Source organism: Vidua macroura, chromosome 8, assembly GCF_024509145.1.
Source record: "Vidua macroura isolate BioBank_ID:100142 chromosome 8, ASM2450914v1, whole genome shotgun sequence".
Lineage (NCBI taxonomy): Eukaryota > Metazoa > Chordata > Aves > Passeriformes > Viduidae > Vidua > Vidua macroura.
The window spans coordinates 5604375-5627561 of NC_071578.1; the positions used below are offsets into that span (position 1 = coordinate 5604375).

Genomic DNA, 23187 nt, shown 5'->3' on the forward strand with positions numbered 1-23187 from the left:
GATCCCCTCGTTAACAAATCTCAAAAGAGGCACTTGTTAATGGGAAAACATAGTTGCACAATGGAGTTTTTTTCCCTCAGAGAATTTTTCCTGAGATCAGTGCTATCCAACACTCTGGATACTGCAAATCCTAAACCCAGTAGAAAAATTTTACCCTCAGTACATGCTTGGAGAAGACTCAGTCAGTGTAGAATTGCTTTATCTTTATAAAGCAATTTATATATTTATACCCACTTTTTGCAGGGACCTTGAGTATCTCTGAAACTGAAACAAGTTTATTTTTTTTCTTATTGGTGCATTAGACAAAAACACATTGCCAGGGACTTGGCAGTTCAGGCAGTGCTGGTCAGTGCTGGGTGCCACGACTCCATTCTGTCTCACACCAGTCCTGCTGCATCATCTCCTGGAGCTGCAGGCACTGGAAAATGTCACAACACTCCGAGAATTCCTGGCATTTACTGCCTGTAGACCAAATGTGTGAAATAAACAAAAAAGCCTTTGATGCCTGCTGGACACGGAGATTCCTTACCTGCAGATCTCTGGCTATTCAAATTCCATGCTTAGAGTACTCCACTAATTCCTTACACCTCCAAACTGCTTTGGTTTTAATACATTTTTAAGAGTTACTTAAGCCACCTCTGTCTGCATCCATGTGCTAGAAAAACTTCTACCACAAATGTGTGCCTGGCAACAGTCTTGCATTTGAATTAAAGAGAGGAAAACACTACTGTGAGAGCAGCAGGCACGAAAATATCGACTTTGATAACTATATATGCAGTTTTCTCTGTGATATTACTATTTTGGAGGGGGGGGGGGATTTAAGAGTACTTGAATATTCAGTATGTGTACAAATGGATTTTTTTCCACAATGAGAGTGCTGTGATTATCCCTGCAGGAGCTGCATGGGAGGATGCTCATCCTCTGCCTGTGCAGAGCTATCCTGATCCATTCCCCACTGACAATTCCTAACTTGGCTCTCTCGGTGGGCCCCCTAAGCATCGCACATCTCTTCATCTTCCCAATGAACTGAGACGGTGCTCCTGCACAGCCAGGCTGTGGTGGCACACACACGTATGTGGCACATTAAATCGGAATTATTGGGAATCGCGGCATCAGAGCGCTTTGGGCTGGAAGGGACCTTAAAAAACCACCTGGTCCCAACCCCCTGCCGCACACGGGGCAGCTTGCCCCGAGCCCCCGCAGCCTGGCCAGCCCCCTGCAGAGGCTGACGCTGCCCGCAGTGACGCGGCCCGGCGGGAGCCGGCCGCGCCCGCCCGGCGCAGGCCGTGCGGAATGGCCGGGATGAGCCTCGGGGCACAGCGGCTCGCGGCGTTTGTCCTCCGCGCACGGTGACACCGCGCTCCAGCGCAGCCTTGGCACCCCCGTCCCGCTCCGTGGGGCCGGGGCTGGAGCTGGGATTCGGACCGGGACCGGCACCGGCACCGGGACCGGGACGAAGCGAATCTTCCCGGGCTGCCGGCGGCCAATCGCGGCAGCCCTGGCGCGCCCCCGCGGCGCCTCTGCCGCCGGGCATGCCGGGAATTGTAGTTCTCCCCTTGCGGTGCCGCCGTTCTGTGCACGGCCAGACGAACTACAACTCCCAGTAGCTTGCGGGGCCCCGCCGCGCGGTGCCCGGCCGTGCCTACGATCCCCGTCGCGCCCCGCGGGGCCTGGAAGGAGAAGCGGGTCCGGGAGCGCGCGGGGCGGCGCCTGCGCGGAGCGCGGCTTCCTGAGCGTCTGGTGGCGGCCGCCATTTTGTGGTGCCGCTTCCCTCTCCCGCTCGGGCTCTGCGGCCGCGGGACCTGGCGCGGGGGCGACGCGGAGCGGGGGAGCCGGGGCCGCCCGCACCCTCCTCACCTTCCCTTCGCCTCCGTGCGCCGCCGAGCCCCTCCGGCGCTGCCCCCGGGCGCGGCTGCGGAGAGCGGCGCTCGCCCACCATCATGGAAGACGACGGGCAGCCGAGGACCCTGTGAGTGGGGAGGGGGCGGCGGGGTGGGCAGCGGGCCCGGGGCGGAGCGGGGCGGGGGCAGGGATACGCTCCCGGGGAGCGGGGCCGGGGCCTCGAGGGGTGCCGGGGGAGCGGAGGGGGCTGAGCCGGGACGGAGCGTGTGCGGCAGGGCCGGGAGCGGGGTCCGGGCAGGGGGAGCGGGAGGGGAGCGCGGCGGCCCGCACGGAGACGGCGCTGCACCGATCCAAGGAAAACACGGGGCGAGCCGCAGCTGGACCCGGCGTGTAACGGGGTCCATCCCCGGAGCCTCCGGGGCCCGTCCCCGGAGGTTTGGAGGTGCCCGCGGGGGTCCCAAGCCTTCCCCGGGGGGCAGAGGCCGCCCCCGGGCCCCCCCCTGCACGGCGGTCCCGGCGCTGGGAAAGTTCTTTGTGCTCTGCCGGCGGTGGGTGGGATGGGGAGCGCCGGGAAAGCGGGAGGGATCGCTTTTCCCTCCAGCGTGTCACGCTGTGGTTCAATAACAGGGTATCGGGCCCAGCAGAAAGAAATAACTGTGTGCTGGCCGTGTCTCTCCGCGCTCTTTGGTCACTTGGTGGCTGTCATCCGTTTACTGTTTGAAAATACAAATTTGAGCATTTTGGGGTTGCTGTAGAGTTCTTTTCATCTTTGCAGATGTGGTTTTGGTGAATTTTCTTTGTCCTGTTGGCTTAAACGAGGGAGGCTCGCGCTTGTGGTTGGGCACTTGAGAGCAGGGATTTTGTGCTGCTGCTGATTTTAACCAGGTCCCAGATTTGCAGAGCAGCTGCCAGAGGGTGTTTCGGGCTCTGTGAGCGGTGCAGCGTTCGGGCTGTCCCTGGAAGAAAGGCAGGCTCATGCTCGGGCTGCCCAGATGACAAACACAGCTCAGGACAGTGCAAATGAAATCTTTGTCTATTTAGCTTTCAGGACAGTAGCCTTCAGAAAAACTCTCCGAGATAGTCGGGACTGAAAGCCACTGTAAAGAAACTACTGAAACAGAGTAAAATGTCTCATCATACTGTTCTCACTACCAAAATGATGACTTGGCATTTAAGGCTTCTCAAGGCAATTTGTTTCTTCTCCTTTCTAGGTCTGCAAAAGTTCTTTAAAGTCGTTTATAGTGTAGTATAAGTACTTAGTCCTTGCTCCCTGAGGTGCATAGTTTAAGTAAGCAGATCTGAAATGCTTTTTGTGTTGATTACCCAAATGAGTTTGCTTGGCCCTCAGAGCAGAACTAGCTTTGAGTCTTGATTTAGGGTAGGAGGAGGGAAAAGAGCAGAGTCACACAGTGTTTTATTTTCAAGGCTCCTTTCTTCATTATTGGCTCTTTTTATTTCTTTTTTCAGAACTGCTATATTCCCACTAAGTTTTAAGATGTTTTTTTAGTGCTAACAAGTTTGGATACCACATTGGCCATAGGTCCTACCCAGGAACACATCCATCAAGGACCTGACTTAACCCACTTAGTTACTAATAAGAAAAAAATAAATTTGTACTAAGATGTCTGAACTAGCATTTCTGCCGCTGCCCCAAATGGTTTATTGCACACGTGTGACTGTTTCATTTGTTAAACTAATAAACAGCATGCACATTAATTTCCTAGTAGTTCTGTAGTAACCACAATCACAGAGGGTTACTTTCCTGTAATTATCTGTAGGCTTTTTGCATGGAAGACAAAAATTTTGCTGTAGCATTTTTTACATTTTACTTTCTTATTCGTACTTTTAATCTGAAATATCTTTAAATTTAGAATAACAAGGCATGTTTTAAAGATTATTATCCTGAGCACTGCTTTTCATATAGAGCAGTTGTGATCTCATGAATAAAACTCACTGTCCTCCAGGAACAACAAATAAAAATATTGTTAGTTGAACTTCTAAGTTTTCATTGTTTGGTTTATTTGGGGAGGGAGAGGGGGGAGAAAGTGAAGAACAAATTGTTTCAGTAGCTATTTGACCATGTGCAAAAGCACTTGATTGATGGTGTAAGCAGAACTTTATGAATGTCTCAGTTTTTCACTCCTGAAGGAATAAATGAAATCCAAAATCTGTAAATTAGGAAGGAATTTTCTTTTTTAACAGTTGCAAGCCTTTTTTCTTTTTTTTTACTTATAAAAAGCAAAACCTACCTTACCACTGTTCACTCAACATTTATGCCCATCTTAACCAGCTCAGCAATAAGGATTGTTTCAATTTGCAGTACTTACAGGGCTGTTGTGTTTATTCCAGTCATGATAGGTCAGTCATAAACCTCTAAGAATTCAGAATATTTTCTGAGGCTTAATATAGAAAACTGACACCGTTTGCATTTTTCTTTCTTATATTTCTTAACTTTATAGAAATGTGGAGAATAACCTTAGATACTTTCTGCCAAAAATCTTTCCAGGAATGGGGGCCTTTCTGCATGATTTGTCACATGTAATTTTTTTAGCTGGTCCTAAAATGAGCTGTGAGCTTCTGATTTTTTTTTGTTGTTGTTCTTTGTTTTAGTAGAACACTTGAAAGCTCTGTTCTCTGTGAGTACTGTTAGATTTCACAGGCTGTATCAAAGTCCTGCTTCTACTTTAAAGTGAAAACTAAACTATCAGAAACCTGATGTGCTGCTAATGTTATCAGCTCCCACAGGCAGCCAGAAAAATTGCAAAGTTGTATATTCTTGTTCAAGTTTTTAGAAATATTTTGTGTGGTTTGTAGGTGTTCAGTGACTGCTCTGAAGTCACTGCATGACTATAGCTGTTACCTCATCAGCCTTGCCATGCTGTATTCCAGGTCTGGAATGTGGATAAGGTGCAGGAGTAAAGCTTCACCCAGATTCACTTCTCTTGAACTTCCTTTCAGTTCAGCTCTTGTGCAGGAATGTTGTCTCCTGGAGGAGGCTACAGAGTGGATTGTTCTTGGTATCATTTTATTTCCAGTAGCTCACAAGCACTAGGCAGAGTTGCTAGAGTTTCCATGGGCTCTTGACCACATCAGTTACCTTATTGCTTATCATAATTTCCTCTTTTAAATATGGAAACTGCCATTTCTTGCGTGTTGACTGTGTGAGAGAGAAATCAGATTTACTATCTTTCCTCCAAAAAGGAGTGTAAAGGAGTTTTGCGTACCTCAAAGTAGTGGCTGTAAGTGCCCCTTTCTTACTTCCCTGCCTAGGATGTAACACAAACCTGTTTACCTTCAAAAAGAGAGTTTTGCTGCTCAAGCCAAAGAGTTGAGTTCCAAAACTCATTATGGACTGATGCGTGCCTCTTGTGTTTCTTAGATAGTTCTACAACATCTCTGAATTTCAAGTAGTTTGTTATTCTTTGTGTTGTCAGCAGCATTCAGGAGTGTAATAGATAAAAATGTATGTCAGGACTTCTATCTGTCTACAGGTTGTTGGTGGTTTTTTTTTTTTTTTGGTAGCTGCTTATTAATTGGTGTTTAAATGCTTCAGACTTGCAGAAGGGAGCAAACACTATTGCCTGTGTGCAAAAAGCCACAACTTTTGCTGCCCTGTCACATCATCCAAGACCACCTTTAAGAGTTTAGTAAGTGCTTCTGCATTGCTGGGTTTTATAATTTTTAATAAGTTTGCATAACATTTCCTCTAGAATGTATCACTCAAAAAAGATTGAAATACAGTGCAATAGCATGTTAGGAGTCTTCTGGTTTTTTGGGGTATGTTTGTGAAAGTTTTGATTTCATGAAGTAGAATAGAAGCTGCTGTTGTGTTACATCACATGGAAATGGAGCTAGAAAGGGGAAAGCTGACCTTAGGCTGGCCATGAGTAGTGATTAGCATCAGCTGAGCCAAGTTTTGTGTTTCCAGAAAGGTAAGGTGTCTGCTCCTAATGTGGTGAATACATTGATTTCTTTAGTTCTGTAGTACTCAGACATTGACACGAAGATGTTTGTTTGTATGTTTTTATTAAAGTCCTCTTTAACTCTCCTGAAGGAGGTGATGTTATTGCAGTCTGCTAAAGACATGAAAGTAACCATCAAGTCTTACTTTTTAGCATATTGTTTCAAATTTGTAGAGATTTGTATTTCCATTGAGTGATTGAGAGATTTGGGTCTCTGAGTGTTGTCCTTGCTACATGAACCTTTACTGTGCAGTATTCTCAGTGAGTGCATTACTGAAGTTTGAGTTTTAGCAACTTGGGAAGGGCGGGAATGCCTCTGACTAATGGTAATATTGTGCACCAAGGCAGTATTTATCAGATACATTTAGGGAATTAATGGACCAGTAGGATTTCACATCCCGTCTGAATCCAGCAGTCAAGGTGGTGCTGATTTTTATGAAAAGGCAGCTTGTTTCATAGCTAAGGTTTATGATGCATGGTGGTATCAAAAAAAAACCACTTAGTATATCTTAAATATTCTAGCAGTTAGTGTAACTTTTCTTACCTTAGTTGAATCGATTGCTGAGGAATGGCTTTCCTTGGCCTTTTTTTCTTTTTTAAATTTTTGTCAGACCAAGAGGATTCTCCAGCTTGATTTTCAGACTTGTGTTTTCCAAATACATGTTGATATTATGCAGAAGAGGATGATACTTGTTTTGTTTTTTGTTAGTGTTAACTGTATTCCTTACTGTATCTGATTTGCAGTAGAAATAATGTGTTAATTTCATATCAGTGTTACTGTATCAGTGTACTGTGAAGGCTCAGTATTAATGAATACTGTTCTGCAGCATACATAGGAAACCAGAACTAGCAATAAACTGACCCTTTATGTTGGAATTCCTACTGGGATATCCATTTCCCATCTGATTTTAGTAGTATCTTCTCAGGTTAATATTTCCACTGAAAGCTATTAGTGATTTACAATTTATTCTTGGTGAATGATTAACAAAAATTTAGTTAATATTTCAGAAAGAAGGTATGGATAAATGTTTAACTACTAAGTTTTCAGGGTAGAACTGAAAAGTCAGTGAGATGGACAATTTGTCCTGTAAGGGGTCTTAGAGTTCTGCAGTTTTTAACTTCTCTACTGAAAAGCTTCATAACAATGCAGGTTTCTGTTAATGATTTGTGTTAATTCATACATATTTAATAAGAAACTAATGAGTACCTGAAAGATTTTAGTGGATGTTCTATATTCAGGTGGTACTTCAGAAAGTCACTCTGGATCTTGTAGCATTGAAGTCCTGCTGAGAAAGTGCAGAATTGCCTCATAGTTGCTGAAAGAACAACGTAAACAAACATCTGTTGATAACATTGTGTGGTGTTCTGATGAAAACAAATAGTGTCCGTTTTAATTTTGCTGGTCCAGATGAAAGTCCAGCTGTCAAACACAATTTGCTTTTGAAAAATTTTCAAGGGGTGCCTCTCAGAGCAATTTCAGAGCACACCTTTAGTTAATTCAAATTTGTCTGTGAGCAATAAGAAAGGCTTGTTCACATTTATGTTCACTGTATTAACAGGTCAGGCTGACTTTAGTTTGCAGTTTTATGACGTTCTGTAACTGACCAGAGGGAAATGAGTAACATGTATATTGTTTCAACATCTAAATCACAGAAGGTTCTGCTCATCTTCTTGGTTGCACTTGAATTCTTTATGCCTTGACAGGCTTGTTTGTAAAGGTGATGAATGTCCCTCTGCTGATGGCTTTTGACATCTGTTACTGTGACAAGCCTTGCTCTTAACTGATCATTTTGTTTACAATTTGATTACAAATTAGCCACATTGTTAAAAAGAATTTAGTTTTGTATTTATGACTTTCTCAGCCATTATCATGACCTGCTAAATCTAGGACTCTTATCTAAACTTGATAGGTATTTCAAAACTTGGAATTATTTCTCAAGATTTACAAACTAACAAAAATCAAGAAGTCTGAGTGATGTTAAAATAACACTGCCAGAATTTTGGGAACTATTACAAAGGTGGGAGCTGTTGAGATAGATGCTCTATAGTGCATTCCTGTGGCAGAATACTGCATAAATTGCCTTGTCTGTTGGTGAGTGGGCTGGCTTTCCAAATGTTCAGGAAAACAGAAAAGTTGAGTTGGTTGATTGCAAGGCGGCACAACTTGTCTGAGAGCTGCTCCTGAGCTCATGGAAGTTAGATGTGTGTTTGTACCCAAATTCAGAAGTATTCTTGTTGAGCTACTCAGTGGGAAGTGAAACTTAAAATATCATTGCCCAGTTGGTTGCTTGTTCTGCACAACATTCTTGAGCAATGTTCTTCATGCTTTTGACATCTCTGTGCCAAGGAAATGATTGGCACAAGGTCTTGGTATCCAGCACTGTCTGCATCGAGCTTCACTTCTCAGTTGTGTGGCCAACATTATAATTTAGAAACCACACGAGTACTGCATTAAAACTATGAAATAATTACTAAATATTGTCTTTAAAATACTTGAGATGTTTTAAAGGGTGAGTCTTTATAGTTGTTTAAGTTTTTAAAACCATGATTACATTTTAAAAGATGACAATTTCTGGTTTAAAATCTTCGTTTTTTGTTTCCTTGTGTAGCTATGTAGGAAACCTCTCCAGAGATGTGACTGAGGTTCTCATACTTCAGTTATTCAGCCAGATTGGACCATGCAAAAGCTGTAAAATGATAACAGAGGTAAGGCCTTCCACATCTGGGGGGTGGCATATATAGTGTAACTTTATCCTAAGTTCTCTAAAACAAATGAAGTTGAGGGCTTCTTTTGACATTACTGGCAGCGGGTTTCTTTGGGTTGATTGTGTTTGGCTTTGGGGATAACTCTTTGCAGGGGAGACCTGGTGTGTGCAATCCTATACTTTTGCCTGTAGCCTTGACATACCTTTTATCACCTGGTGATGAGTTTCCACTTTATTTAAAAGATTGTTACCCCCTCTTTGCAGAATCACATTGTTCTGTTGGTCAGAAACCTTATGTCAAGTGTAATTCATGGCTATTCGGTACATTTTTTACTTTATTTGAACATGAGCCTCAGTAATTCTTGTCCCTCTTGAATGAATGGTTCTTTTCTATGGATGACAAGTAAGAAATCCTTCAAAATAAGTTTGACTCTTCCTCAGCTTTTTCTGCATTAGTTCAAATACCTCTTGTCTGCACCATTACAAATAGTTCTTGTCAGCACCTGTCTGTTCTTAAATTAATTTTTCCTTGAAACAAAGTGACAAAATTTCCATAGAATTCCAGATAAAGTCTTTTGCACAGAGTGTTGGTAAGTATTAATGCTTTCTTATCTCCATTGTAAATACTCTGGTACCTTTACAGTTGGCAGCCATTTCTGTGAGCTTTTTGACACATCCTACAAAACTTCTCTCTCCCTGGTATTTTTCCTTCCTTCTACATTTGTAACTGGTAAGCTTTGAGCAGGCAGGGACTAATCTGAGCTTCTGCCAGGTTTAAGCTTTGGTCCTTCATCTCTGTTTTCTGTATTCTCTTCATACTTTTTACTACATCTTATGCTTCTTACTAACTTGTAATTACAGATTTCTTGAGGACAGTTACATTAGTTTTTTGTCAAGATTGTTAATGAAAGTATTAAAAGGCAAGTCTTGTGACCAGACTTCTTTAAGAGCGCTACCAGAAACTCCCCTGTGGGCTTCTTTTCCTTTCAGTGTGTCACACAGCTTGTTTGTTCCTTTGTTTTTAGCTTATCATCAACTTGCTGCTTGTTTAATCACTCTCATCTTTGTCTGGACTAATAATTTCCCATGTGACACTTTTCTCTGCTGGATTTGCTTTAAGTTTATTGGAGAAAAGTAACAGAAGGCTGACAGATCACAGTTGTTAGTTCTTCTCTGAAGAAACACTTTTGATTGTCATGTGCTCTACAGACAGCAGGTGCTGCTGCTCCCACCTTTGGCTGGGTGAGAGCTGTTAGCACAGTTTGGTTTCTTGAGGAATTAGATGAGAAATTCCAACATTTTTTACCTTGGTTAAGACTTTGTGGTTTTAAGATCTTTCCATAAGTGAGACATCTTCATGGAACAAGTAGATAAACAAAAACTGCTGGCAGCTGTATTCAGTCACACAGAGGTGACTGCACTGGGCTGACCTCAGCACCTGCCAATAAGCAGTCACAGGAGTACAGGATGGATTCTAGACTGGCACTGGCCTGCAGCTGTCACAGGACCTGTCCATGGTGTCTGTCCTTCTACAGTGTGTGGTAAACCTGTCCTAGGAACTCTATCATGGTTAGGTGGTTCTTACCATTGTAAGAAAAAAACTGGGATTTTTCCATTTTAGCCAGGTGTATCAAGTCATTCTTTTTCTTTTGTAGAGTATATGACATGAACATATCAAGTGTTGAAAAATTTCAGGTATTTCTTTTGGGGGTATATAATACTCAGGGTGCTGGCACAATATTTGTAGATAGTTTGAACACCTAAAGATCTGACTGTCTGCAAAGGAGATTCTTCTCCTGTTCAGATAAGTTCTCAGTGCTAAAGAAGACCTCCCTACAATGTAAAAGTAAGGCTGTACTTCAGCTGAAGCATAAACTGCACCAAATTTCCTAAAGAAGCCTTAAATGGGTTTCCCAAAGTAGTGTGGGAGAAGGAGTGAATTAAGGCTTTCTTTTTTGGGGCATCTGAGGTGAGTGTGCTTATAGAGAACTTTGTGACTGAAACTTTTTTTGTGATCTCAGGTGCATTTTCTTATCTGTTCATTGTGCATCAGTTAGAGGCCCCAAATACTGACAGTGTTCAGGAGGATGACTTCAGATTCCATGGACATTGTAGGTGTATAAAGGCCTTATGATCTGTTCAACTGTTGTATCTTCACAGCTTCAGAAGTAGACAGAGCTATGTTTAAGCTGTACAATCCAGTTTTAGGGGGAAGGACTGGATCTGTTCATCAGTGTAAGTGTGTATGGGTTGTCAGAAGTTAAGTAGGAATGCTGGAAAAGTCTTCTCTTAGCTTGTGTTACAGCTATGTTCTACCTGTACTGGGGGAGGTTGATAGTGAGAATACTGAGGCCAGAACAGTTCCTCTGCTAGACCCCTATCCATGTGAGAAATAACTTGTTTAGGGTAATATTAGTGTTTATCATAGTTTGGTCCATGCACGTGCTGAATGGTTAATGGAAATGTTTTGGTTAGAGTTTTTGTACTCATTACATCTTGGAGATATATCAAATCCAGTGTTCATGTTAGCATTCTCGACATCCTTTTCACTTGATCAGCTTTTCAAAAAACTCTTCTGTTCTTTGCACTTTATACTCTGGTACATGTATTACTTCAGTGACCTCTGTCAGTGAGTATTTTTAAAGGTGATTTGATAGGCCATCCTACAAAAACAGGTTGTACTCAAGGTTAACAGAGTTAACAGTCAATTGATTAATATCCTTTTCCCTCAGTCAAACTATTTTGAGTTCTTTTAAAAGGTTGTTTCCCAGTTGTTTGGTATGGCATTTTTCACTTGAGACTGACACTGTGCAGGTTCCAGGTTGCTGCCTGCTGGTGGTTTTCAGTCAAATAAATGGAAAGACTTCTTAAGTAGGGCAAGAGAAAATTGGTGAAAATGTGTCTGGGGAATAAGCCTTCCTAGCTTCGAGTATATGCATGAGGCAGTTTGTTCTTCTCTCCATTCTTCCCCTTTCCCCCCCTTTCCATCCAGTTTGCAGATCACTTTTCTGATCAGTTATTTTTAGTTCAGTAAACTTCAGTCCTCGTTCAAAACAAGCTATCCTTCAGAAACTGCTAGACCTTTAATAAAAAATCCATCAGAAGAATTCTTGCATTTAACTTTAATGTCAAAGGCTATTTCATAAATCTGATGCAAATCATTCTGAAAGTTTCTAGCTGTAAGTAATATATTTTCCTGGATTTTCTTCTCAGCAACCCGATAGCAGAAGGGTCAACTCTTCTGTTGGATTTTCTGTTTTGCAGCATACAAGCAATGACCCTTATTGCTTTGTGGAATTTTATGAACACAGAGATGCAGCTGCTGCATTAGCTGCTATGAATGGGAGAAAAATTTTGGGAAAGGTAAGTCACTCACATGGTAATCTTAGATTTAAAGAATATAGATTTGTGTGAAAATGTTAGTAAAACTGTTGAAGATGCTTTACCAAGATTAAATATTGATAGAATAATTTTTAAAGTATTGATATAAAAAGTAAGTCTTATTTAGGAAATGTATTCATTGTGATGTTCTATTTATGATGGTGTTTTATATTAAATGATGATTTTTAAGCATTGACAGTTGTAACCCACCCTTGAATGAACTTATAAAATGTAAGAATTTTGTGAATTTATACTAAATCTTATACTTGTTTTCAGGAGGTCAAAGTAAACTGGGCAACAACACCAAGTAGCCAGAAAAAAGATACATCCAGTAAGTAATGTAATGCCACAGTATCACTTCTACACAAATACTTCACAAAGTGGTAATAATTTATCATAAATGCATTTAAACATAACTTCTCTCCTTCCCATCTAGTGTTTAATAGAATTTTGCAAACTAATTCTTCTGTTTCTGCTTTACACCTGGGGAAACCGGAGTGGACAGATTAAATTGCTGCTGCTCTTCACATGGAATCCTGAGCGTTCCTGGTTCCCAGAGCTGTGTGCAGAGCATCACTTTCTCAGGAGTTGAAACTTTAGATAGCAGTTAAATATTTGATTAGTAAATTATTTATTTTCAGATCACTTCCATGTGTTCGTTGGGGATTTAAGTCCAGAAATAACAACAGAAGACATCAAGTCAGCATTTGCTCCTTTTGGTAAAATATCGTAAGTATCATCATAAACATTTCCATTATCAGTCAGAAAATGTGGTAGTGAAAATGTGTTTCTAAGTTGAAATGTTATTTCTTATCTATTGAGAGAATTTTTCTGCTGTTCATTTCTTTGTGGTGGGTGGGTGGGTAGTAAAGAGGGGCTGTATCTCAGTGTGTTTCACAATGTAAATACAATAATGTAATTGTGCTCTGGTTTGCTGAAAGCAATGTGCTTTTAACCTAATTTATATGTTAATGTCCTTCAACCTTTTATTAAAATTTAATTACTGCTCTAAGTGTGATTTTTTGGTGTTGAGAATGTGTACAGAGTAGTGACTTGATAAGTGGTATATATTGTATTCTGGGTGTGTTTTATGTGCATTTTTGCTGCATTTCATAGGCAGTGTGGAAAATTGGGCAATTGAAATATAATTCTATAAAGCAGCTAGTTAATAACTTGGGAATGTTTGGAAAAAGCTAATACTTATGAGAATGAAATCTGTTTTTTTGGATGATAATGGGATGAATTACAATTATAATATCTTAAATGAAAGAATGGTGGCTTTGCAATATGTGCACATTTCTGCCAGTTAAGAGAATGTTTCTTTAAACTTCTCTTGGACAATTCAGGTGATACTAAATCACCTGATGTTCTAATTGAACATATTTAACATTACAAAATCCTTGAGAGTGCTAAAGTATATATGTCCTAAAGAGTACTCCTACAAAAAATGTCTGTTTATGTTTTATCAGTTTATCTTTATAAAAATCAAAGTTGCACATGAACGTTTTTGTACTACTTTACAGGAATATATTTCTAAGAACAAAATTCTTATTTTTCTCTTGTTCTGTACGCATATTTTTAAATGAATCATAAATCTTATTTCTTACCTCTGCTGTTTTGTTTACTTTGCTTTTTGTCTCTTAATGTGGTAAGTAGTACTGTTTTAAAAATCAATTTAAAAAGAATAATTCAGGTTTCTGTTTCTCAATCTATATTTATACCTGAGACCTGCAGTTTTTCTAAAGTCCAAGTCACAATTAAAAGTAATAGCATTCTGGTTATTTTGCAGAATTGCTCATAAGAATGGACAGGATCTTGAAGGCTAACTGCAAGGAACTGTGCACACTGGAACTCAGTTGTAGATTTTTTCTCATTTCTATTTATTCTTATTATACATTATTTATATATACATATTTTAGTATTTACATTTTAACATTCTATATTCAGTGCAGTTCTATATTTCCAATCATTTTAACTTACTCACTAAAATTTCTGTGTAAATTTGTTGTTTTCGTACTGGTGTGCTTAGCATTGTTGTTAGTTTTATTCTCCTTTCTTAAATTTCTGAAAATGTCAATTTTTCAAAATTTACAGCTACCCAAACTCCAAAATGATGGTAGAGAATTGACCAAGAAAAATAAAGAAATCTGTTAACAGGCCATGTATGCCTTTTAATTCCTATTTTTTCCTCTTTTTCGATTTTTTTAATATTTCATATATTTTGTATCACTAGGCAGAAGACATTTAACTATTTAGAAAATGCATGGTAAATTAGATAGAATTGTTACAGTAATTTATAGAACAGTAAACCTTAGAGGACCCTAGCCAATAGAATATTAGAAAAGGAAACTTTGTTTCTCTTATACTTCAAATTTGAACATTCTAGTTTTAGCCAGTATAGGTTATGTGCATAGGTTGCATGTTTATTACATGTTATTTTTTTTGTCCTACTGCTTTTTTCTAACAGGTAAAGAAGCAATAGGGAGAGTTCAGGAATGACTGTAGTTTTAGGGCTAACTGAATTTATAAGAAAAAATTATGCTCACAATACAGTGTGTGTGGTTCCTTTTAGTTTTTATTTTGCAGGTTATCAATACTACCCTCATATAGCTGTGCTTCTTTTCACAGGGATGCACGGGTAGTTAAAGATATGGCAACTGGAAAGTCAAAAGGCTATGGTTTTGTATCTTTTTATAACAAACTGGTGAGTAATCACAATGCAGGTTTAAAATAGTTCCTATTTTCCATTTTTAGTTTTGCCTGTTTATTATGTATTCACTGTTTATTAGACTTCACCCAAGGAAACAAATTTACATGTACAGGAGCTGTATGTATGTTTAGGACAACATGGGGAAACTGAATAATTTTCCTTAAATATTTTGCATAGGAAAAACTCACAGTTTCAGGATTTTAGGCACATAAAGCCTGTTTGTGCGGTCAGAAGTCCTACATGTCAGATCTCTTTTGATGGTTCTGTAACAGTTACCTGGAGCTGTCATAATCAGAGAAAAAGTTTTAATTTCTTCAGATTTGCCAGTACCATAAGATACTGCAATTTAATGCCTTCACTTAGCGTGTTTTTCCAGTTACACTTCCTTTGTTCTGTGTTTCAGCTGGAAAAGCAAGGAATAGCTGTTATTTCTTTGTACCCCTTTTCCCTTATCATACAGTTGTTTGGTTCCTGTGACCAGAGGGGAACTGTAACAGTCATGGAATTAAAGTTAGTGGATTCTTTTGAGACTGAGCCATAAAAACTCCAGTTTGAAATTTCTCTTAATTCTACAAAATTAATGGATGAATTCTAAACACAGTACTAAAAAGTACTCTTAAATTTCATGTCCTGATTGCTGTTCATTCCCACAGCAGCTGCACCTGTAGAGTTATGGTGTGACTATGCTGTGCTGGTCCTTTAAGGCCTGTTTTTCAGAATGTATCATTCTGCTAGATTATATACTCCCAGTCTTCAGGTACTCCAGCCTGAGCTCTTAATGCATAACCCAGTTAAGAGAAAATGGAACTCCTGCATTGCACTGGATCAGTTATGGCTTGGGCGCTCTTCCATTTTTGTCTCAGCTGTGATCCTCAAGCAGGACAGCAGCAAGATTGATCAGAGAGTATTTCCTTTCCTAGTCAGTTCATTATGTGTTCACCATGTTTTAGGAGCCAAAGATGCTTGAATCAATTGGGATGTTTAATTATCTGGTGGTCTGGTTTTATCACTTAGATTGTATTTTTCTTATTGGTTATGTTTTGTAATTTCATTTTTGTATTTATGTGTTTTCAAAATGAGTACTCAATATAATTAAAACCTAGAAAGATCAAGGTCCTGAGTTTGAGAAGAGAATTCTAGCTGGGAGCAGCTCACCTTTAACTTGTCCACATTTTTTTTGTCCCTTGTGCTTGGCAGTTTTTTCCTTAAGCTTTGTTTTTTCCTTAAGCTTTGTGCCCTCGGAAAAGCATTTCAAACAAGCACTATTTGCCTGTCTTCTTCCAAAGCAATTGGGAGACACACGTTGCTTCTTGCAGCTGTTAGCAAACTTACCCTTGCTTACCAGCTCCTTCTGCTTACACTGTGAACTTAAAGATTGTCTTCAGTTTCATGTTCGAGATAAAAAGTGGGCCATGGATTCTCATGTGTATTCATACAATGGCTTTAACATGTGGAGAACTTACAAAGCATCTGTTGCACACCTGCAGGAAGCAAAAGAAACATTCAGTATAGCAGTTTTTATTTCAGTGATTAGTCCTGGCATCTGTGTGACCTTCCCACTTTTTTTGGCAACTTTTGAACGTTTTAATGTAGATGCTTGTATAGTGTATGTGTATATGGTATAAATGTGTGTGTGTAAAAATGTGTGTATACGTGTATGTATACAGGTAGTATATATTTGATTGCAGTTGGCTTCTATCCTGTGTAGAAAATGGGTGGGAGGAAGTTTTTACCAAATTACTTCTGAGGGCCTTCTCTGTAACCAGTTGCCTTCATGTTGATCAATGTCTGTCTGCTTGCTATGATTGTTCAGAATTTCATACTCTTCTTAGTACTGTTACTGGTTTTGTCAGTGGAATTAACTGATAACCAAGTCTTGGGAGTAGATTTGTACATGGTTTTTGTGGAAGTGCTACAATCTCTGTTTTAATCTCTTCAGGATGCAGAAAATGCTATTGTACACATGGGAGGCCAGTGGTTGGGAGGCCGCCAGATCAGAACTAACTGGGCAACAAGGAAACCACCAGCCCCTAAAAGTACACAAGAAAGTAAGAGCTTCGTGTCATGCTGTGTTGTGTTTGCTGTCTTTTCACTGTTCAGTGGGGGAATAAAACATAAGCCAAAATCATGTTACTTAAATCACATATTAGCTTGCCTTCCAGATCTTGATTAGATTTTTTAGGTATGTTGCATCAACATAGTCATAAAATATTTAATGTTTGTTAATAATGTGTTTGTTAAATGTGAAATTCATGCTTGTGTATGAGGTAAGTGTCTAGGCTACTGTCAGCCCACTCCTGAAAACCAGCCTTCTCTCTTTATAGATAATACAAAACAGTTGAGATTTGAAGATGTAGTAAATCAGTCAAGTCCAAAAAATTGTACTGTGTACTGTGGAGGAATTGCCTCGGGGCTAACAGGTATGAAGTATTCTCTTATTTTTTATTATTGAAACTTTTTGGACACCAGGATGATTACTAATTCAAAAACATCTTACGTTCTAGATCAGCTTATGAGACAGACTTTTTCACCATTTGGACAGATTATGGAAATAAGGGTGTTTCCAGAAAAAGGTTACTCATTTGTCAGGTATGGACAGAGAAAGCAAAATCTCTGGGTCTGTGCGTGTAGTAACACTTCATTTCTCTGTAATTTCACCTGATTGAACTTGTCCTGATACAATAAAAGCTGTCACCATATATTCATAGAATAATTTGGAACTTGTAAAAAGGGCCACCAACATTTTTACCTCAGAAGATGAATATTTGTGAATGCAAATGTTTTTCTCTGGATTTCCTGTATATATGGAGTCACTGTTTTTTAAGTAATCAGGTGGAAGTACTGTAAAACATAATATTAGTTTGTTTTTACATTTTTTAGGTTTTCAACCCATGAAAGTGCAGCACATGCTATTGTTTCAGTTAATGGAACCACAATTGAAGGACATGTTGTTAAATGTTATTGGGGTAAAGAATCCCCTGATATGACTAAGAACTTCCAACAGGTAACTGTGCTTAACCTTTTCTTTGTATTACAAAAGCAATTGTGTTTATACCTGTAATGACTTCCCAGTTATAATGGCTAAATTTTGTGGTGGAGTTCTTATGAAATTCCATGTTCTGTCTCAGTTATGTTCCAGTTCATCAAATTGGGCTAGTGATTTTGATGGAATATCTGTTACTGTCTTCTGGATATGATCCAAGATAGGGAGAAACTTTGAGGTAATTTTAATTCTTGCTGTTTTGCTAACTGCAGATTAGGTGGCTGTCCAACCAAATAAGTCTTTGGGGTTTCAAGCACACACAGATATATTTTTCAGTACAAGGATCTAATTAAGGCATAGTGACATCTTATTTTTCAGATCTCATTATTGCTTGTTTTAGCTCTCTGATTGATATAGCCAAAACTTTGCCTTCAGCAGCACAAATGCAATATAAACCATCTCTAGAACCTGAAGTACAATGGATTATTCTTTCTGCAGGTGGATTACAGTCAGTGGGGACAATGGAGCCAAGTATATGGAAATCCACAACAGTATGGGCAATATATGGCTAATGGGTGGCAGGTACCGTCGTATGGAATGTACGGCCAAGCATGGAATCAACAGGGTTTTGGAGTAGAGTGAGTAATTATATTTTTTTTTTACATTAGAATATTCCAGGAATGCTGTAGCTTAAGTTTCAGGCTCATTTGGGTCAAGGATTGCACAAGGTTTCAAAGTTTAGGGGGGCTCCTGTGTGCTTAAAGTTTATGTTCAGTGCTTGCCACAAGCAGATACTGGGGTGAGTCGCTCAGACTTGTACCTCGTGTGTGATAGAGGCACAAAGACCACCCAGTGTGCAAAAGTTTTGGGTGATGGTCTTGTCTGGTGTCTAAATCTATTCTGGGTTCTGACTGGAGGTGGTGAGTCTGAGCCAGGAGCCCTGGGTATTTGCCTACAGGGAGAGAAGGAACTACACACGGACACTTTAACTTGTGCAGTTTCAGAATTTGGGTGGGCTTTTAGTAATGGATCTCTTGAAGATTGAAGTCTTCAAAAGAACTCTTTGTTTTAACATAATTTTGAAATAACTTGTTTGCCTAGTTCTTCATTATCTGGTGCCAATTAAACATATTAAGCCCTGTTAGACCTATCACTGGTGTTCATGCCCATGAGGTATTGGGCATTTCTGCATCACTGATGTTGAGTTCCAGCCACCTGTGTGTGTTCATGCCTTGGGAGGCAGATGCCATATCCAACTGGTACCCAAGGTTTGTGGGGTTTTTTCTCCTTTGTTCTTAAAAAGCTCCTGATATTTTCAGGAATCACATGCTGTAGAGTTTAACCTGAATTACTCATTAAAAAGAAGAAGAAATTGTTCTATTTTGATACAAGTAGTTGTGTAGGAAGTATGTTTTTATATTTTTTTTAAGTTGCTTTTCCCCACCTTTTTTAACCATCCTGTTTCTTTTTAAGCCAATCTCCATCTGCTGCCTGGATGGGTGGATTTGGTGCTCAGCCTGCCCAGGGACAAGGTGCTCCTGTAATACCTAACCAAGCTGGATATGGTATGGCAAGCTACCAAACGCAGTGAGCTGGGACTCTGTTCAAAAGTGTGTATTTCATGATAGGCTGCAGTTTCCAGTGACATTCTGAAGACTGGAATGTAGACAATGAAAAAAAAAAGAAAATATTTATTTTAAAAATGGAAATGTTTGGAACCTTTAGCACAGCTTTGCTTTGGTGAAGGACACAAATGTCTTCTAGTTCTGCCTTTTTAAGTTTTTGTTCATGATGGATATGAACATGTTTTTCTTTGTGTACAAAAATGAAAAATAAAGTCAATAAAGACAATTCTGACTACAAATTTTGATATAGTAGGAGAAATGGCTAATGAATTTGATCTTGAGGTTACCATTCCTTTTTTTTTTTTTTTGGTTTTTTTTTGTTTTGTCTTCAGTGTTTTATATCATTGTGCTTTTAAGAGAAATGACGTTGAAAAACAGGGAGTTGCTTTTAGTTGAACACACATCCTGAAATAAACTGTGGACCAATCACTACAACCTGCGAGACAGTATTGAGTTTTCAAGAAACCTATGGACATAGCTCAAAGTATATGTAGGACTTGGAATAATTTTTTAAAAAGATATTTAATTTTTCTACATGCTTACAGAAAACAGCTGATACAATGAATAGTTCAGTCTGAAATGAAAAACAGTACTGTCTGAGAAATTTCACATAACTTTTACTGTCCACATTCAGGCACATGTTGGAACTTTTCAGAGCTGGTTTGCTTGTTAAAACTCTAGTAGTTTACATTTAATTTTGAGAAGTAAAAGTGTTTTTACAAGTATGTTGTTTGTATTCAAATCAGACAGTCATACTTGGGCTTTTACATAAAGTTTGAAGGCTACACATTGTAAATATTTCATAATTACAGTGTTTCAAAAGCATGCTCAAACATAGAAGTAGCAATGTAATTATTCAAAGTAATACTTAATATACCCTACTGCTTTAAATGCAGTAGATTGACAAGAATGTGCAAGACTGACATTTCCAAAGTTGGCTATTATGTAAAGTTACATAAAGAACTATAACAAAGAGCCTTAATTTTAATTTCATAAATCTTTAATGCATCACCTTTTTGTCATTAGAAATACAAATTTTTTGCTTTACATTATTTGGTATGTAAATACCTTGGTTAACAACCTTGTAAACCTATTTCAAGGTTATTATAAGTTGTATAGTATCTTGAGTGTTTTGAAAAATCTTGATGTTTTTTAAGTCTAGAAATATTTTGCCCAAGAATTTTTTAACAAGATTGTTAAAAACATCTTATTTTAGAGAATATTCAATGTGCCATTTGGTAAATGGAGATGCAGTTGAAACAGTACACTGAGTTGTGACTTATTTTTAATTAAAGTTTTTGTCTTTATGGATGGTTTGCATGTGATGAACTTGTACAGAGGCTGGGTTGTTTGTGTACTGAGTGTGTAAATGGATAAATCATGAAGATGTTTAAATGGTATACTTGGGTTATTTCTGAATTATTTTATGGTTACATTGATATAAACTGCCTCAATAAATTTGAAGTTGAAAATGAATGTAAGTTAGATATAAGTAATGTGTCCTCCCTGTGACAGCTAGAGGGTGCAAATGCCTCAGCTGTCATCTGGAATGCTGAGGCAGGCAGGGTTGGAAGGGAAAGAGTAGGATTTGCAGTAGTAGCTCGGTGAAGCAAACTTGTATTTTAAAAGAAACAGAAAATTTGGTTTTTAGAGATGGTAGTTCTAAGTGAGTGTCTGAGAAGCTGTGTATATTCTCTTTTCTGTTTCTGACCATGCAGGTGTTGCGAGGTGGAGTAGTCTTGTTTTGAAATGGAGATTTGCAGTTGTGTTAAACCCAGCCAGGTTGTGCAAATAACTACACTTATTGCTGTAGCAAATCACATGAGGGTTTTCTTTCCTCCTTTATTGATGGGTGAAGTAGTACCTTGACTTTTAGATCAGGTTGAGAGTGAGATGTACTGGAAGAGCAGTTTAGTCAGTTGGCTCAGCTGCACCAGAGGTACTTGTGACTCTGGGCATCTAATGCATGCAATAATGACTGAAGTTAGTGTGGAACCACGAGTGCTCGTGCTGGCAGAATTGGCCCTTTATCTCCTTTTCTCCTTTATGGTATATGTAGTGTCTTTCCACTCAAGATAGGAATCTTGCCTACAGGACTCTTGTTTTTCTATACATTTTGTACATATGTGTATATCTACGCGAGGATCGGCCTATACATTGTCGTTTGGAAAAACCTCACGAATAAGTCTGTGTTTTTGTTACACTCAGCCGGTTTAAAAAGTCACAAGTCAGTAGAGATACAAATTGTGAGTTCCTTTAGGATTTCTTAGGCTTCACTTGAAATCTGGGGTTTCTACATCCTTCTAGGTCTAGGTTTGCCATATGGCTGTTCTGGGTGCATGCTGGAGTGGAGGCAGTTTGTTCTTTAGGCACTACTGAAAATTTAGATGATGCAAGTACATTGCCACATAAATGCCCATATAAATGGGTGTGAGATTAAGGCAGTGATCTTTCAGGTCTCAATGTGTAGATCACTTTAAATCTGATTATTTAATATGCCTGCTGTAGAGCTGGGCCGTACCTGACCTGTATTTCAGGATGAAAGATAGACTATACCTTCTGATTTAAGTCTTTTGTCATTGATTTTTATACAGCTTTTCTGTAATGGTGATATTTCTTCGCAGACTGCTCAAGGTGTGGGGGTCTCCAGTGTCCTTTAATGTCTCTCTAGCACTGCGAGGAGGAGTTGTAAATTAGATTGCGTTTTACTCAGTAGCATTCATAAATGCATCACTGACAATTTTTTGGCACCAAAGAGCCTCTTGCACCATACTGCTTTTATGAGTGACACTTACACTGTTGTAATTTCTCTAACTACAGAAATCGACCACTACCTAACCCTTACCACTAGGATTTGGATTTCAGAAATACCGATTTATTATGGCTTAAGTTGATGCGTGCAACCTAAACCAAGGTTGTAATCTGCATTTGCAGAAAGTGTTCAATAAAAGTGGAACATGATAAAGGGCTTATCCTGTATTTGTCATCTGTCAAAGCATTGTCCCTCTTTGCTGTAAAACTGACAACAGGCAGACAAGGCTGAACTTGTAAACTATGCACTTGGAATCATGTAAAAGATGTTTTATTTAAAAAATTTTCCTACAAAATCATTTTGTATTTTGCGGAGTTGCAGTAGTAAGCCTGTAAATCTAAGGTTACGTGTAGCTTCTCATCAATCCTGCCTCCTTGTGTATATTTGCTAACAGTTTTTAGACATACCTGCAGAACCTTCTTCTTACTAAGATAACTTCATGAGAAGCGATTCACTGTACCAGAACCATTGCCTTCATTTCACTCAAAAAAGTCTCACAGTGAATAAGGCTTAGTTTTGCAGAAAAATAGTGATTTGTTTTTCTTGTGTTTGTACACAAGGAAGCAGACTTAAACTGTATGGACATTATTAGTGTCTGATACTTCTTAATTATCTGACTGTTTTTGAACAAGGGCACAAGTGTTTGTTTTAATCACGTGAAACTGTTTCCTGGTCAGCAATAAAAGATTTTGTTGCACTGTTCTTACATTGCAAGATACAGGCAATCTTTTGTTCAGTATATTTCCAAAAAATCAATGGGGTTTTGAAGAACTGCCTTGTTCCAGCTTGAATTTTCATATATAGATATCTGGGATCTGGATTGTGGCTACAAGAGCAAAAGAAAGTTCTCTTGAAAGTTGAGTGAGAATTCATTTTTTCTGATCATGTGTGGTGCCTGTCCCACATTGATAAATTTTAGGGTTTCACTATGTAATGAAGTTTCTGTTCATAAAAAGGCAACTGCAAGGCAGTAGCTTCTGGGAAGGTCTTTGTCGTGTTTCATTTCAGCTGACTTCTATGAATCCAGTTGATTGTTTTAAAAAAACCCTTAAAAGTTGTTGTGCTTTTTCAGTATCACATGGATAAAATCCCATCCTGCTGTATCATAATTTCAAATCAAAGAAAATGCTGAAGTGTTTACTGAATGTTTTACTTGAAAAAGAAACA

At 39.2% G+C, this 23187-nt stretch overlaps 1 protein-coding gene across 6 annotated transcripts; it reads left to right on the top strand.

The window, feature by feature from the left end:
• Window positions 1–1752: 1752 nt before the first annotated feature.
• TIAL1 (TIA1 cytotoxic granule associated RNA binding protein like 1) lies at window positions 1753–22722 on the top strand. Of its 6 annotated transcripts, none has more exons than XM_053984439.1 (12): window positions 1753–1969; window positions 8414–8510; window positions 11723–11872; window positions 12167–12221; window positions 12532–12619; window positions 14519–14594; window positions 16540–16648; window positions 16925–17020; window positions 17105–17189; window positions 17481–17604; window positions 18082–18221; window positions 19057–22722. In XM_053984439.1, exons 1-12 carry the CDS (start codon window positions 1941–1943, stop codon window positions 19172–19174), a joined length of 1167 nt encoding a protein of 388 aa, XP_053840414.1. In that variant the 5' UTR covers window positions 1753–1940; the 3' UTR covers window positions 19175–22722. The 6 variants fall into 6 exon arrangements, with proteins under 6 accessions (XP_053840414.1, XP_053840415.1, XP_053840416.1 ...); XM_053984440.1 differs by having other exon boundaries at window positions 11774–11872; XM_053984441.1 differs by lacking the exon at window positions 19057–22722 and adding an exon at window positions 17729–17821 and having other exon boundaries at window positions 18082–18169.
• Window positions 22723–23187: the final 465 nt, after the last annotated feature.